Raw genomic sequence first — 13,923 nt, 5'->3', positions numbered from 1 at the left:
AGATGACCTACTGCACAAAGGGGCCAAGCTCTGGGGCATTTGGCCCCGTCTGCCTGGGGCCGTGACTACAGGTCAAAGGTCCTTGCTACAGAAAGAGGCATGCTTCCAGAAGCAGGGCCAAGGCTGGGATGTGGGAGTGGAAGAGGTCGGAGGAGAAAATTCAAGGACAAGTTAGTATCACGTAAGTGGCCTGAGCACGCTGCTGCAGCCCTGTGCAGCCCCCTCTGCTCTCTCCTCTCCCTTCTCAAGACCGAACGCCTTTCACGCTCCGTGCTCGATTTGTGCTTTTTGCGTAAACATGGACACTGTTAAAACCTGTTTGCGCTGTTAAGCCTTTGGATACACAGGCTTTTGCCTGGCGACAGTATGAGGACAGTGGTGTCACAGTTTATGACAGCGTGGCAAAGGCTGGACCTCTGGCCGGGGTTTGGATCCTGGCTCTACATTTAGCAATTTGTTGACCGTGAGGGAAAGTCTTCATCACTTGCACGCTCCAGCTCCAGATCACAGACCCCCTCGGTGCTCTGTGCTGGCAGGGGCCAGGAGACAGTCACAGACTCATGCAGGGGAATTCTGGAGCTGCTTGCTTCCCCGGCACTGTGCACGGGGCACCTACTCTGTGAGCGGCCACCAAGCTGAATGAAGCGGGTTCCCTGGTAACGATGTTGGGAGCAGGAACTGCCTCTGCTGTTGCATGTAGTTGACGTGAGGACAGTCACAGGCTCTCCCTGAGCTCCTTCACCCACCTGAAAACAGGCAGAGGAACGGAGTAGAGTCTACAGATGATGAGGCCAGGAAATATCCCCAGCCTTTGAATGGAGTGTCCAAAGGTCTCTGGCCTGAGACTGGCCCTGGTACCCCACTCTGCAGCTGCTGCCATCATGCCCACCCCACCAGCCAAGACAGAGCTGCCTCTAGTGCAGCCTCTCACGGCTCCTAGGGAAAAGGGGCCCCTAGGGGGCTCCTGTAATGAGTTATATGATGGTTATAATGATGTCTTCTCTTCCTGCGTGTTTGGCACCTCTGTTCTGCCTTCAGTCCAATGGAGAGCTGCAGGTGGCATGGGTATTTTTGTTTCTCTTCTGTGAACAAAGATGTAATGATCTAGAAGAATGAAGCAAGTCAGGTGGGCAAGGCCAGGGCTGGAACCCAAGTCTCTTGATGCCCAGCTCAGGGCCCTTACAGCAGATCGGGCTCTGTTGGGAATATCAGGCACGCTGACAACCCACACACTTTCTTTATCCCACAACCAGGTCCCTTCACACCTGCATCCTCAGGGCCTCTGCATCCCCGAGTGGGGAAGCCCAGTTCCGGGGCAGGAGGGGAGGGGCTGTTGAGCACAGGGGCAGAGACATCTTGAGGAGCAGAGCCTGGGACACCTCAGTCACTGTGGGAAACAGTGAGGACCTAGACCCTCAAGAGGAAGAAGTGACGCCCCTGTGTTTCCAGAGCGAGGGCAGTTTAGGAGACTGAATGTCAGCACCCAACATGGAACAGAATATCCAAGTTATATCCAGAATATTCCACCCCTTAATTTACAGATGAAGAGACTGAGGCATGAGATTTGAACTCAGGCCCCTGTCTATTCTCCCTGTTCAGTATGCCCCCACTAGCTGACACTGCTGCTTTTTCGAGGGGCCGTGCACGGTCATCAGTCATGGTCACATTTGGTGGTAAGTCCAAAAGGACAGGCCCTGCTGTTGAGCAGGTTCAAGGGGGGAAAAAAGTCTCCATCCTGGGTGCGTTTGGGCCTCACGTGTCCCCCTTTCTGGCCTGGCAGGACACAGAGCGGTTTCAGGCCCGCAGTCGGGAGCTGGAACAGAAGCTGGTATCTAAGGAGCAGGAGCTGGAACAGCTCATCCAGAAGCAGAGACGGGTATGTTTGTCGGTGAACTCGGACAGCCTGACTCTTCACTCCATCCACCGCTCTGGGTCTTGCCTGCTTTCCCTGCCCTCCACTTAAGGACCCTTTTTTGTCGTCCTTAAATCTGAAAACCATTGAGCTGTACAAAAGATAGCATTTGAAATCACAGATGATCCCAAGATAAAGGCTTTACTTTCCCGACGCCGGGTGTTTAACTTGGAAAAGTTGCCAAGGCTTCTCCCTTGAGATATCTGCAAACATTGTGGTATAATTCTGCCCAGGAGCCACCAAATGCCAAAACATTAATTTGTTTCCTGCATCCGGTTAAGAGAAGAGGAGGATGCTGAGGACCAGGGACATAGTCTCTGATACTTTGGGGGAGGCTGCAGACAGTGATGTCGTCCTGCCAGGATGGCCGTGGATGCCTCCAGTTGGAAGAAGAGGCTCCTCAAGGTCACTTTGTCCATCCCCTGTCTTCCCATGTGGCCCAAACAAGGTTGGTCAGCCTGCTTTGTGACTGTTCTCGTCAGCCTGCAGAATGGATGCAGACAGTAGATGCTCCTCTAATGCACCTGAGCCCCCAGGAGGCAGGCTGAGTGGTGCACTGTGCAGGGCAGTGTCCATCCGCTATGGCTGGGACAGCTGGCTAATGACCCCAGGAGGGTGATTACCTAGGCAAACCTTGCGCACACAACCTCCTCTCCAAAGGGCTCGTGGGAGAAAGAGGCCAGGGCACCACGTGGCCTCTTGTTTTGTTTTGTCTGGTGCTGGAAGGGATCCAGCCCTGGACAGACCCAGACACATTGCTTCCGTTTGAACAGAGAGGGCTGTTTTTAGCAACACATTTATCTATGCTTGAAGACACCCATGCTAAGGCTAGAGACTGTGCCACTCCTGCTAGTTCCTAGCCTCTGGGTTTTGGTTTCTTTCCTTCTGCAGCAAGATGCTTTCAACTCCAGCGACTGCCAGCTGCCTTCCCAGTCCCCCTTCCACAGTCGAACCTTGCTTCTCCTGCTCCTTCTGCTCCTCATTGTTGTGCATTAAGTTCTTACCAATTAGGTGTAGCCCTCAAATGAATGGCTCCCACTCGATTTAATTACTGCATGCTTGCCTGATTACTCAGGAGCCTCTTAAGAATCACACAAGATTTCTTGTTGTTGCTTCCTCCTCCCCTTACTGACCACATTCATTAAACTCAATTTATTATGATATATTTGCCTTGGTTTGATTCTTCCTCTGGCGAGAGACTTAGAAGCTCTGCAAAGCATAATCATCAGCAGAGAAAAGCGAAAGTTATAAAAATGCAGGGTTTTCAGTTGCTTGAGGGACATGAGAAAAGGTATGTTTGGTTTGACCTGTTTTAGCTATTTCCTAAGAATTTCCAGGGTTTCTGGCTACCATACAAAGCTTCCCTAGATTAAAGGAATTGAGTTATTCAACTGAGAGAAGAAAAGGGAGTAAATGGATTTAATATCAGTATTTGAAATTAGGAAGGATGGTTTTATGAAGAAGGCCACTTAGCTGTTCTCCATCTCCATCACGAGCCAAAGAAAAGAAATTGGTTTAAAAGACAACAGGAGGGATTTAGGTTAGATCTCAAGACACTGATGAGATGACCATTAATGAGATGATGGTGATGATGATCGGCTCCCCTCCACTGTTTAGTGGTCCTGTGGAGACAGGGAGGAGATGAGATGTGCTCTGAGAGCTCCTTCGTGCTTCCAGAAGTGTATATGTGTGAATTAAGGAGCAGGACAAAGCCTCTTGAGGCTTGAGGGCAGTGAGGGGTAACAGTGACGGTTGTTGCCCACCAGGTGGAGAAAGCGGGGGGAGGCCGGGGTGGACCGGCCTCTGATGATGGTGCTTGCTTATCATTCCCCTCTCCCCACCCTTCCTTCCAGCTGGAAGGCCAGTGCATAGCCCTGCATAATGACAAGCATGAAACCAAGGCTGAGAATACCAAGCTGAAACTCACGAACCAGGAGCTGGCCCGGGAGCTGGAGCGGACCTCCCGGGAGCTGCAGGATGCCCAGCAGCAGCTGGAAAGCCTCCAGCAAGAGGCCTGCAAGCTCCACCAGGAGAAGGAGATGTGAGTCTGGCCTGCGTGAATCCCCATTGGTGCTCTCCAACTCCATCGCCTGCTGTGAGCGTGCTACCTCCCCTCTCCCACACTCTGTCTCCTTGCCTGTAAACTGGGGATTGGGGCTCCTTGCTCCCTGAGATCTCTTCCAGGATTCTGAGACTAGTAAGCAGATCAGCACTGTGCCACGCCTTACCTGGGACTGACAAGCAATATACATCCCTGTTCTCAGAAAACTTATCACGTGATTAGAAAGACATTATCCTACCCAATGCTGAGTGAGCAGACAGACCGTACATGACTATTGGAGTTCAGAGACCCAGGCGACCAGGGTGGATGGGAGTGCAGCAGGCAGACTTCCGAGGTCAGCATAGAATTTGATGGGCGTGTGACAGAGCCCAGGAATCTTCCCTCCAGCTCTACCCATTGTCTTTTCCACCAGTGTTCCTCTGTGTGGGCCCACTAGGGGGAACCCCACATCTCTTAGGGCCTGCTTTGCTAATAAACTGCTTTTTGTGTCCAGCCATTGGGTTCAGCTTGCTAGGCAGAGGCACACTGAGAAAGAATCAAGGGTGGGTCCATACCTTCTGCTGGAGGAGTCCCTGGCAGAAGCAGTCATTCATCTTGTCTTGGGAGTGTTAGGTTTTGAGAACAAATGCTCTCCAAGGCCCAGGGAGAGGAATCTCACTTGTTTCTGTCTTCATTCATTTATCCATAGACGCATTTACTTATTCATTTTACAAACATTATTAAAAACCACTCTAAACCAGGTCTGTGGTGGACGTTCGACATATCTCACTTCTGTTGATAATTCGGCATTATCTCATTGACCTTTCCAGCATCCTGCGGTGGCAGGTACTGTTATCGTCAGTTCTCATTTATGGATGAGGAAACTGGGGTTCAGAGGTTTTAAGTAACTGTCCCAAGATGATAACTGCTAGACACATCTTGCTGACTCCTCCCAGTGAATAATGGGCTAGCCAGAAAATAGTTACACAGGAGTAGGACTGGCGTCATTCACTCGCTCATTTGTTCATGCATGCATTCATTCATTCATTCTGCAAAAGGAAATTGTGTGCATGGTCCTGTGAAAAGTGGTACAGAGAGTCTGATTTCAGAGAAAAGGGCAGTATTACTTACCAATTCCTGATGTTTTAGGTGGATTGACTCTCCTGGTTCAAAAGGGAAGCCCCTCGCTCTGTCTGATCATTGGCAAAATGCCGGCGCATCAGCCTGAACCCAGTTGTTCTGCCATTTGGCTCCTGCGTGGTGTCCTGCACTGTTTGGGGCATTGCAGAGGGTGAGAGGGAGGAAATGGGCTTGGATTTGGGGTTTTATCCTAGTAAGATATCTGCACTTAAAAACAGATATATTCCCAAGTAGCTGACTTAAAATGAAACCCCTCTGTTCCAATTCTTGGATGACCAGTGGGAGGACAGTGTATTTCATTGTAAATGAGCAAAATCAGTTCCTCCTCATTGAGAGCAGGTCAACAAGGCACAGGCATTTAACTTTACCAACAGAATTAAGGATTCAGGCTCTTAAAATTCAATCAAGTTCTAAAAGCAGCAAACATCTGAAGGCACAGGCATTAGAACAGCAAATGGAAATAAGCACCCAGTGCTGGAGTCGCTTCTCAGCACGAGGATTAAAATGTTTCTGAAGGCTTATCTTAATTAACCAAGCCAGAGATACAATCTCTAGAGGTTGGGAGTTGAAAAGGAGGGAAGGCAGGTTGGGAGGGAGAGATAAATTATTCCAGAACCTTCACGACTCGTTTGCAAGAAGCTTGCAATTGCCTTGTGCAGCCAGAAAGCATGCCGGAACCCAGGAGACCGTGTCCTGTCCAGGGAGGAGTGTCAGGAGAGAAGGACAGTGAGCGCCTTAGCTTGTTGTCTGTAGGACGGAATCCCAGACCAGCAGTACTGATACGACCTAACGCTCTGATCTCCCTCTCCATTTTATAAATGAAGAAACTGAGGCTCAGAGAAGTATAGCGACCAACCCAAAGCCACACAGCTAGTTAATGCCAGCAGACAGGGATGGATCCTAGTTCTCCTGATACCCATCCTTCCCCCGATGGTGTCGAGCTGCCTCCTGCTGCTCCGGAGCAGCTGGGAAGGGAGAGGATGGAGTTTGGAGTTAAACAGACCTAGTCATTTATCAGATAGAGTTCAGAACGGGCAAAATTAATTTTCTCGTTCTCTGAAGATGCTCCGGGAAAGAGAACTAGATCTTAAAATAAGATAAAGAAGGAACAGTCAAGCAAGGGAGATTATATAAAGATGAAGGTCAGCTGAAAATCAGCACCTCGCTGTTTTGTTAATTAACTTTTATTTTGGGTAGGTAGTTTATGACAAGGCACAAAATTCAAACGGCACAAAAGGATATGCACCTCCAAAAGAGGTTTTCCCCCGACCCATGACTCCTAGCTCGCAGTCTCGTAGTGTGTTTGTATAGCACCGGTCATGGTTTCTTGTGGATCCTTCCGGAACGTTCTATGCCTATGCAAGTGAATGCGTATGCGCTCAGACACACACACATACACATTTCATTTACAAATCGGTGGCACACCGTTCTGCGTTTGCCTGCGTTTGTCACTTGACAATATGTTTTGGAGAGCGCTCTGGATCTCCTCTCTCATCTACAAAGGAAGCCGATGGCAGTTCCCTAAAGGCGACAGGACCCTCCCACCCATCACTACTATGAAAAACAGCACGTTCTTGTCCTTTCAGTTCACGTTACCCGGAGAGAAGCTTGTAGAACATCTAGGTTAGGACTTTAAAGGTCAGTCAAGTATCCAAGTGTCGTTTTTGTTTTAGAAATGCTTTTCTTTTTTTTAACACAAAAAATCTGAATATGTGTGTGTGTATACATATATCCAGATAGATGTGTGTCTACCACCAATAGACGTATCAGTGCGTCAGTGTGGACTCTGTGTGTGTGTGCATGTGTGTGTGTGTGTTTATAGAGCATCAGCGATCATCTGGTGCCAGAGAAGACCTGGAATGCCTCGTTTCTTAGGAATTGGCTCATCAGTCAAACGCTCTGTGAGAACCCAGCCCTGAGACCTCGCGTGAGTGGTTTCCTTAGCTGGGGAGGAAAGCTGTGTGCCCCCGCTTCTCTGGAGAGAAGCAGAACCCAGGGTCGGCTGGGGGAGCCGCAGAGCCTGGTGCAGAGCCAGCCAGCAGGCAGCTCTGCTCACGTGGTGCCGATCAAAGCAGAGCCCGGGACAGGGGTTTGGGGACCCCGTTTGGATGGTGGGGAGTACGTTGTTTTCCCTCAAGTTGAAATTAAACATAACTGGTAAGAAAATGTTAGGAATTTGCAGCTCTGCAGGAGCCAGAGAAGTTTCACTGCTTAACTGGGACTGTCTGAGGTGAACTTAGAATTTGATTCAGACTGTTATTGCCACAAATCGACTTTAAAATTATTCTATAAAGGGGAGAAAAACCCACAGACACCTCTTAGGGAATCAGATTATTGTGAGCCTGGCGAGAGAGCCCCGTGGACGAGCGAGCTGCTGCTGCTTCGCCAGCTCAGTGATGACATGCCTGGGGCAGCAGCGGGTGAGTGTCCCTGCCCAGCCCGGTGGGCACGATCCAGGAGACTGGCAGCCTGTGGATGTGACGCATTTATGGGACTGGAGCGTGCTCCCTACACTAGAAACTGTGCTGTGGTTTGGAAATGTGCAACTTTGGACCCTTTGCAATAAGCTTGGGGGACGATTTAAAAATTTCTGAATCACAGTGCAGAGCGCAGAGGGAAGGACAGGCAAAACTGTGAAGTTAATCAAGGCGTATTTTCCAATGTCAGCTAATTCTGCCCTATTTTTTTCCTTTCTTCCCTGAGTAGCGCTGAATACTTTCTCAACGCACCCCTCCCTTCCTTTCCCTCTTCCTCCCTCCATCTCTGCGTGCCTTCTTCCCTCCCTGCCCCTCCTTCCCACCCTCTCTCCTCTGGGTCTTGCTGCTGCCAGTTGTTGACTAGGCCCCAAGCCAGGCTCTGCGTGAGGACACAGATGCAAACCAACCAGACACAGCCCCTGCCTCACAGCTGAGTTGCCCTCCAGCCACCCCCTGTAATTCTCAGCTTCTCTCTCCCCTTCCTCAAAACGCCTCCTGGGCTTGACATGTTCACACTGTGATATGAGTGACTGATGATAATTGATACATTAAATCTCTGCTTTAGGGTCGGCCCAGTGCCAGCGGTTAACTTTGTGCGCTCTGCTTCAGTGGCCTGGGGTTCGCTGGTTCGGATCCTGGGCGTGGACCTACACACACCTCATCAGGCCATGCTGTAGCAGCGTCCCACATACAAAGTGGAGGAAGATTGGCAGATGTTAGCTCAGGGCCAATCTGCCTCACCAAAAAAACCCGAAAAACAGAACTCTGCTTTATAGCTAGAGATAAATCCTAAATCAAAGAAACATAGCCAACAGTGGCAATTCCGGATATCTGGGAACAGACTGGAGAGTTTAGAGGGGAGTGGGCAAAGGGGAAAGGGTTCTTCAAGAGCTCAGACAACAAACTAAACCAGCATGTGGGGGGACAAATACCAGTCCTGCTCTCGCCCTCCAAAATTGGGCTGGAGAAGAATACTGGCGAACTCCCTGAATCCTGGGGAGGGCAGGACCCTTCGGAGCCTGGGGACAGTGCAGTAATCGGGCTGCAGCGCAGGTGGCGTGTGAGGTGACTGTGCCATGAGCAGGTTGGGGGCGGGAGGTCTGGAATAGGCCCCTGGCCCAGTTGAGGGTTGTCTGTGTGACCTGGGGGCCGTAATCGAACCTCTTTGACTGTCCGTATCTGGAAGATGGGGTAATTTCACCTTCCGAATGGTGCGTCCCTGGTATTAACTGAGACCATGCTGTAAGCCCCTGTGTGTAGCCAGTGCTGTCCAGCGGAAGGCCGGGCTCCTCTTGTCCCCTCTCTCCTCAGTGCGGGCACCGCCCGTGGGTTCCAGTGTGAGGGTCCTGGCATCCGCCTTCAGCTCAGAGCCTCGTACCCTGGGGGCTGGCCTCCCGGGACAGTCGCTCACCGCTGCCATTTGCCTCCTCCCCAGGGAAGTGTACCGCGTGACGGAGAGTCTGCAGCGGGAGAAGTCGGGGCTCCTGAAGCAGCTGGATTTCCTGAGGTGGGTCGGTGCTCGGTGTGTTCTCACGGCGCGTCCCAGACGCCTCGGAATGGAAGGGCCGGTCTGGTCTCCCCTGCCTACACGCTGGAAAAACACAGCTGCTGAGAGAGCACCCTTCTCCCCGCCGTCCCCAGCGTACTGTTCGGACACCCTCTCTGTTAGGTTTGGTCCATTTACACACATGCCCACCTCCCTCTCCAGTGTGGACCTCTGCGAGTGGGGTCTGCCTCCATCTTCTTGTGTCTCCCCCTGTACCTTGTGTGGTGCTTGCTTGAATAGGAGGGGAACTGAATTTATTGAGCAGCTACTCCAGGCCTGATATAGGAGCCCTTCACCTTTAACGAAACTTAGAAAAGTAGTGCAGTTGTTAGTACAGGGGGGAATGAGGAAGTTGATATTAGAGAAATGAAGTAATTTACCCAAAGTGACACAGCTACTCATGGGTGGAGCCAGAACTGAGATCCCTATCTGGGCTGATTCTCTTTATTCTGCCATATTCTGTTAAGGTTTGTTGAATGAATAAGTGAATCACAAAAAGAGCATGGGGAAAGGGGCTGCGGGGTTTTATCAGCCTGCCAGAACTCACCATAAATTCAAAGCTCATTGGTCCAGAATGTGCCAGAACAGCCCACGAGACCTCGCTGGGGAGGTGGTTTCAGTTTTGCCTGTGAGGTCTCTACGCTGCCGTGCCTGCCGCCAGCCAGACATCGCGCAGGGACTGGTGATGGCACAGAAGGACTTCGGGTTCTGATTTTTAAAGTGCAAGTGGTTTTGAATCAGGTACATTATGCAGTTATTTGGTTTTTTTTTTTTTTTTAATTTGAAAGGGAAGGTGACCGTGTCTGGCATCTGTGACGCTGCCAAATTGAAAAGTGCTTCAAACTGAATGCATTTCCGATTTTCTTCACTCAACCCATGATTCGGATGGGCCTCAGAAGGCTGGGAGAGGGAAGGCGTCTTAGGTGGCCAAGTCTAATCCATTTGAGTTAAAGTCTTGATTCCAAAGAAGGCTTTAGCGAAGGGAAGAGAACAAGGGTACAAGGATGAGTTTTTGTTTGTTTTTCTTTTCCCCTTTTTCATTGCACTTATACAAAATAGAAGGACAGGTTCCAGCGGGTGAGCAGGGAGACTGGCAAGGCGGAGCTCTTTCTGAGAGACCGGCGCATGTGCAGGGCCACACTCTGAAGCCCCCTGCTGTCGCATGGTCGCCAAGCTGGCACTCAGCCGCCGGGGAGAGCCAGAATGTGGAGGTGGTGGAGGATGGTGTGGAGTCAGGACAAGAGCTGGGATGTGACAAGGGGAGGCGGGGCCTGCCCTCCTAAGTCAAATGGGGGCCATTTCTGGGCACATAGTTGGGAATAAGCGTTTTGGAGCTGGAGCTGGTTCAAGACCCAGCGCTGTCCCTTGTTGCCTTGTGTGACTCTGGGCAGTTGCCCTAACCAGGCAGAGCCTTCATTTCTCATGCGTCCCTCACAGGCTTCTTTTGGGAATTAAATGACGTGTGTGAGTGGCGTCACAGCAGGGCAGTGAGGAGAAGGAAAGCCGAGAGGTGTAAAGAGAAGAGCATGCTGTCAATACTGAAGCTTCTGCCTGCACACAGCAGGACGCAACGCAGCACACTCCCTGATAAGGCTGAGGCTCCCAGGGCCCCCAGGTCCTCTCCCACGTGCAGGCTGCTGACGCCCCTGCCGCAAATGAGGCTCCCTGGCCTGAGACGCTCACTTTGCCACACTCAGGGTTTAGGGAATACCCTCTTCGTCCCTCCCAACTTGTTCGGATGCCCCTGGCTCTGTGCCTGCCTGCTCACCGGATGCAGAGAGCTGACGCACAACAGCTCCTCTTTTCTCTAAGCCAGGGGAACAAGGCCGGTATTCCAGCCTGCCTCATATCTCCACCCATAGCGCACAGCATGCATCGTGGAGCGCCCCGTCAGTGGCCGCGTTACAGCGAGGACTGCAGACGGCTGCGTGCCCTCCCTTCCCCTCCCGAAGTGCTGATGTTCAGGGGCCACTAGCCGGAAGAGTCAGAGAATCACAAACTGGACTGCACCTTGCGGTCACCTGGCCACCCTCTCAGCCTGCGCTTTAGTAGATAAGATTCCCAGCCATTAACCTCAAGTGCGTTCTGTGGTCACGCCGCAGGCCCAAGTCCACTCCCTTCCCACTCTGCTCTTTCCTTAACCCTCTGACACCTCCTGCCCCACCCTCACGCTTACGCCCCTATTTCATGGAGACGCTGGAACCATGGCGTGAGGGCTTCCTCCTGCGCCGTCCCCGTCCACATCTCCGCTTCTCTGATGGTGGATGAACTCCCCACTGCCTGGCAAAGGCTCTAGAATTCGACCCCATCTTCCTCAAGGACGTTCCAGCATTCCCTCCCTCTCCTCCATGGTCGGCTTTTTCTGGCTTGGAGAGACCAGCAAATGTACGCTGAAATCTCATATCTAACTTCTCTTGTCCCCACGTCCCCATCCAGCTACTTTCCACTTCTTTAATTGCTTTCAACAACATTTCAAAAGAATTGTTTATGTTTACTTCCACTGCCTCCATTTCCTTTCCTGATGTCTGTGACCCCCCAGGCAGGCTTTTTCTATATGATTCCACTGAGAGTGGAACCAGTGACCTTCATGTTGCTTAAAATATTGGCCAGTTCTCAGGGACGCCCACCCCCACCCCATCACCACCAATCTGTTCTTAGCACAGCTTCTATAGGGTTCCTTTTATAGACCAAGTCAGACCAGGGCACTCCTCTGCCATCCCCCTTCCGTGGCCACATATCTCATTTGCAGTAAAACTCCAAGTTCTTACAGTGGCCCCCAGGCTGTGAATGGCAGGTCCCCACGCCTCCGTCAGTCTTTCCGTTGACCTCATCTCCTAACTGCCTTCCCTCTGAGCACTCTGCTGTCCTTATTTCTGTTCCTCACACTCACCAGGTATCCCCACCCAGGCTTTGCGCTTGCTCTTCCCTCAGGTGACTGCATAGCTCCTCTCTCCTCTTCAAGCCTTCTCAGGACCGCCCTGCTGGAATAGCCCTCTGCCCTCTGGCAGTCTCCATTCCACTTTCTCCCCCACCATATTTTTCTCAATAGTGGTTCTCCCTGCACTGAATACAAATGCCCTGAGGGCGGGGACTTTCTCTTTTGCTCGTTGGTGCGCCCCTAAGAGCCAGGACGGTGCCCTGCGTGCAGTGGGTCTCAGGAGGCACTTGCTGAGTGAATGCATGTGGCATGAATGCATGAATGGTTCAGAGAGCCCAAGAGCAAGTTCACAGGCCGAGCTGGATCTCCTGGTCACCTCTGGGGGAGGCTCCCCCTGGTGATAGGAGAGACCAGTGCGTTATCCTTAAGGCTGTGCCAGGCCCTTCCATCTATCCCCCGCCTCTGAGCTGGTGTACACACAAACTACCCTCTGCCCTTAACCACAATCCCTAAGGAAGAGGTTCCCATGCTCCCTGGGCCTTCCACAGCACGCCCTCCTCCGCGGCCATCTGACTGGAGGACCGGCTGCTGTTGGATGTGTCGACTGCAAGCTCCATGTTTGAACAGATTCTCCTCTTCCGTCCACAGGGAAAGGAACAAGCACCTTCGAGATGAGCGAGACATAAGTTTTCAGGTAATTGGCCGGTGCTCCCTTCCCTGGGGGGAAGATAAGGACTGGGGTCCCGTGGCAGCCAGAACCCAGCTGAGACTGGCCCAAGAATGGCCTGAGGCTTGGAATCTGGTTGTTCATTTTGTGTGGGCAGGACGATGGCATACGAGTTTTTGAAAGTAATGAAGATGGAGGGTGTCCTACTGGTAGCAGTGTGTAAATTTCCATGAAGTAACACACTTTACTCTTGGCATAACAAGACGAAAATATTTGGGAGGGTCACACGTTTCTTGGATGCAGAAATGATAGTTCCATCCATGAGATGGCGCAGTTGAAATGTCATTGTCACTTTTAAACCAAAATGCTCACAGTTTTCTTCTTCATTAAAATTTTGATCTCTTGATGAAAAATTTGCATTTTTACACTGTCATAGAGCAAATTAAAATGTAAATTTCACAATTTACCTAGTTGATTTTAGTACAATTTTTTTTACCCTATGGGGACCCCTGCTCCTCCATACCTGAGTGCCACACTTACATACTTTCCCAAGTAGCATGAAAATCCTGTATTTATTCAAAGATCTTCACTTTGGGCAGCATTAAACAAAATCTAGGATTCCACGTTCCTCTCTCGTCTTTCCCTTTAGACAGTAGCTGCTAGATGCTCTGAAGGGGAGAAAAAAAGGGGCAGAATTGACTAATGCAACTTTCTAGTTATCAGGATTATCACACCGTGAGTTTCATGTGTGTCCTTGGGCAAGTCATCAGCCTCCCTGGACCATGACCCTGAGCATCACTTGAGAAAAGGGAATCCCTATCCTTTTTTCTACATTGTAGGTATTTTTGAGAAAAACTCTTGGGAAGAGGAGGTCTGGCCCAGAACCCTTAGCTGAACAGTGTCCTAAATGCGGTCAGCGAAAGGCAGCTGGTTTGCTCTGAATTAGGTCTGACCTGGTTTAGACCTGCAAATCCCCGAAGGACTTTGTTACATAGCCAATTCTTTTCTCGCCCTGACGGGCAGCCAGCACCCCTGCTGCCCCCCCTGTGTCCTCCTGGAGCTGAGCTGAAGCCCACACAGGTTTGCTTGATGGTGATAATAGTTACAATTGTTTTAGAAGTAACACTGAGTTTATTTTAAAACTTCCAACCAAATGTCACCCTAATCCCTTGACCTCACTTCCTTCACCTGCCAAACTCATTTTGCTTTGAAAAGGGAATGGAATTAAGAACCCTAGTGGGGAATAGAAGAAAGAAGAATAA

At 50.8% G+C, this 13,923-nt stretch overlaps 1 protein-coding gene across 14 annotated transcripts in view; it reads left to right on the top strand.

The window, feature by feature from the left end:
• The window catches only part of CRACR2A (calcium release activated channel regulator 2A), a 130,130-nt gene that overhangs the window by 84,169 nt on the left and 32,038 nt on the right, over positions 1 to 13,923 (top strand). For all 14 annotated transcript variants that reach the window (XR_011439948.1, XR_011439947.1, XR_011439946.1 and 11 more), the window contains 4 exons: positions 1,781 to 1,876; positions 3,766 to 3,953; positions 9,006 to 9,077; positions 12,643 to 12,688. Coding sequence is in view for 10 of the 14 variants with exons in the window: in XM_070270889.1 (XP_070126990.1) it covers positions 1,781 to 1,876; positions 3,766 to 3,953; positions 9,006 to 9,077; positions 12,643 to 12,688 (402 nt within the window). In the remaining 4 variants the exon portion in view is untranslated. The remainder of the gene's footprint in view (positions 1 to 1,780; positions 1,877 to 3,765; positions 3,954 to 9,005; positions 9,078 to 12,642; positions 12,689 to 13,923) is intronic.

The sequence above is a fragment of the Equus caballus genome, chromosome 6 (genome assembly GCF_041296265.1).
Source record: "Equus caballus isolate H_3958 breed thoroughbred chromosome 6, TB-T2T, whole genome shotgun sequence".
Lineage (NCBI taxonomy): Eukaryota > Metazoa > Chordata > Mammalia > Perissodactyla > Equidae > Equus > Equus caballus.
The sequence above is the reverse complement of the archived record's forward strand: the minus strand, read 5'-3'. Positions and strand labels throughout refer to the sequence as shown.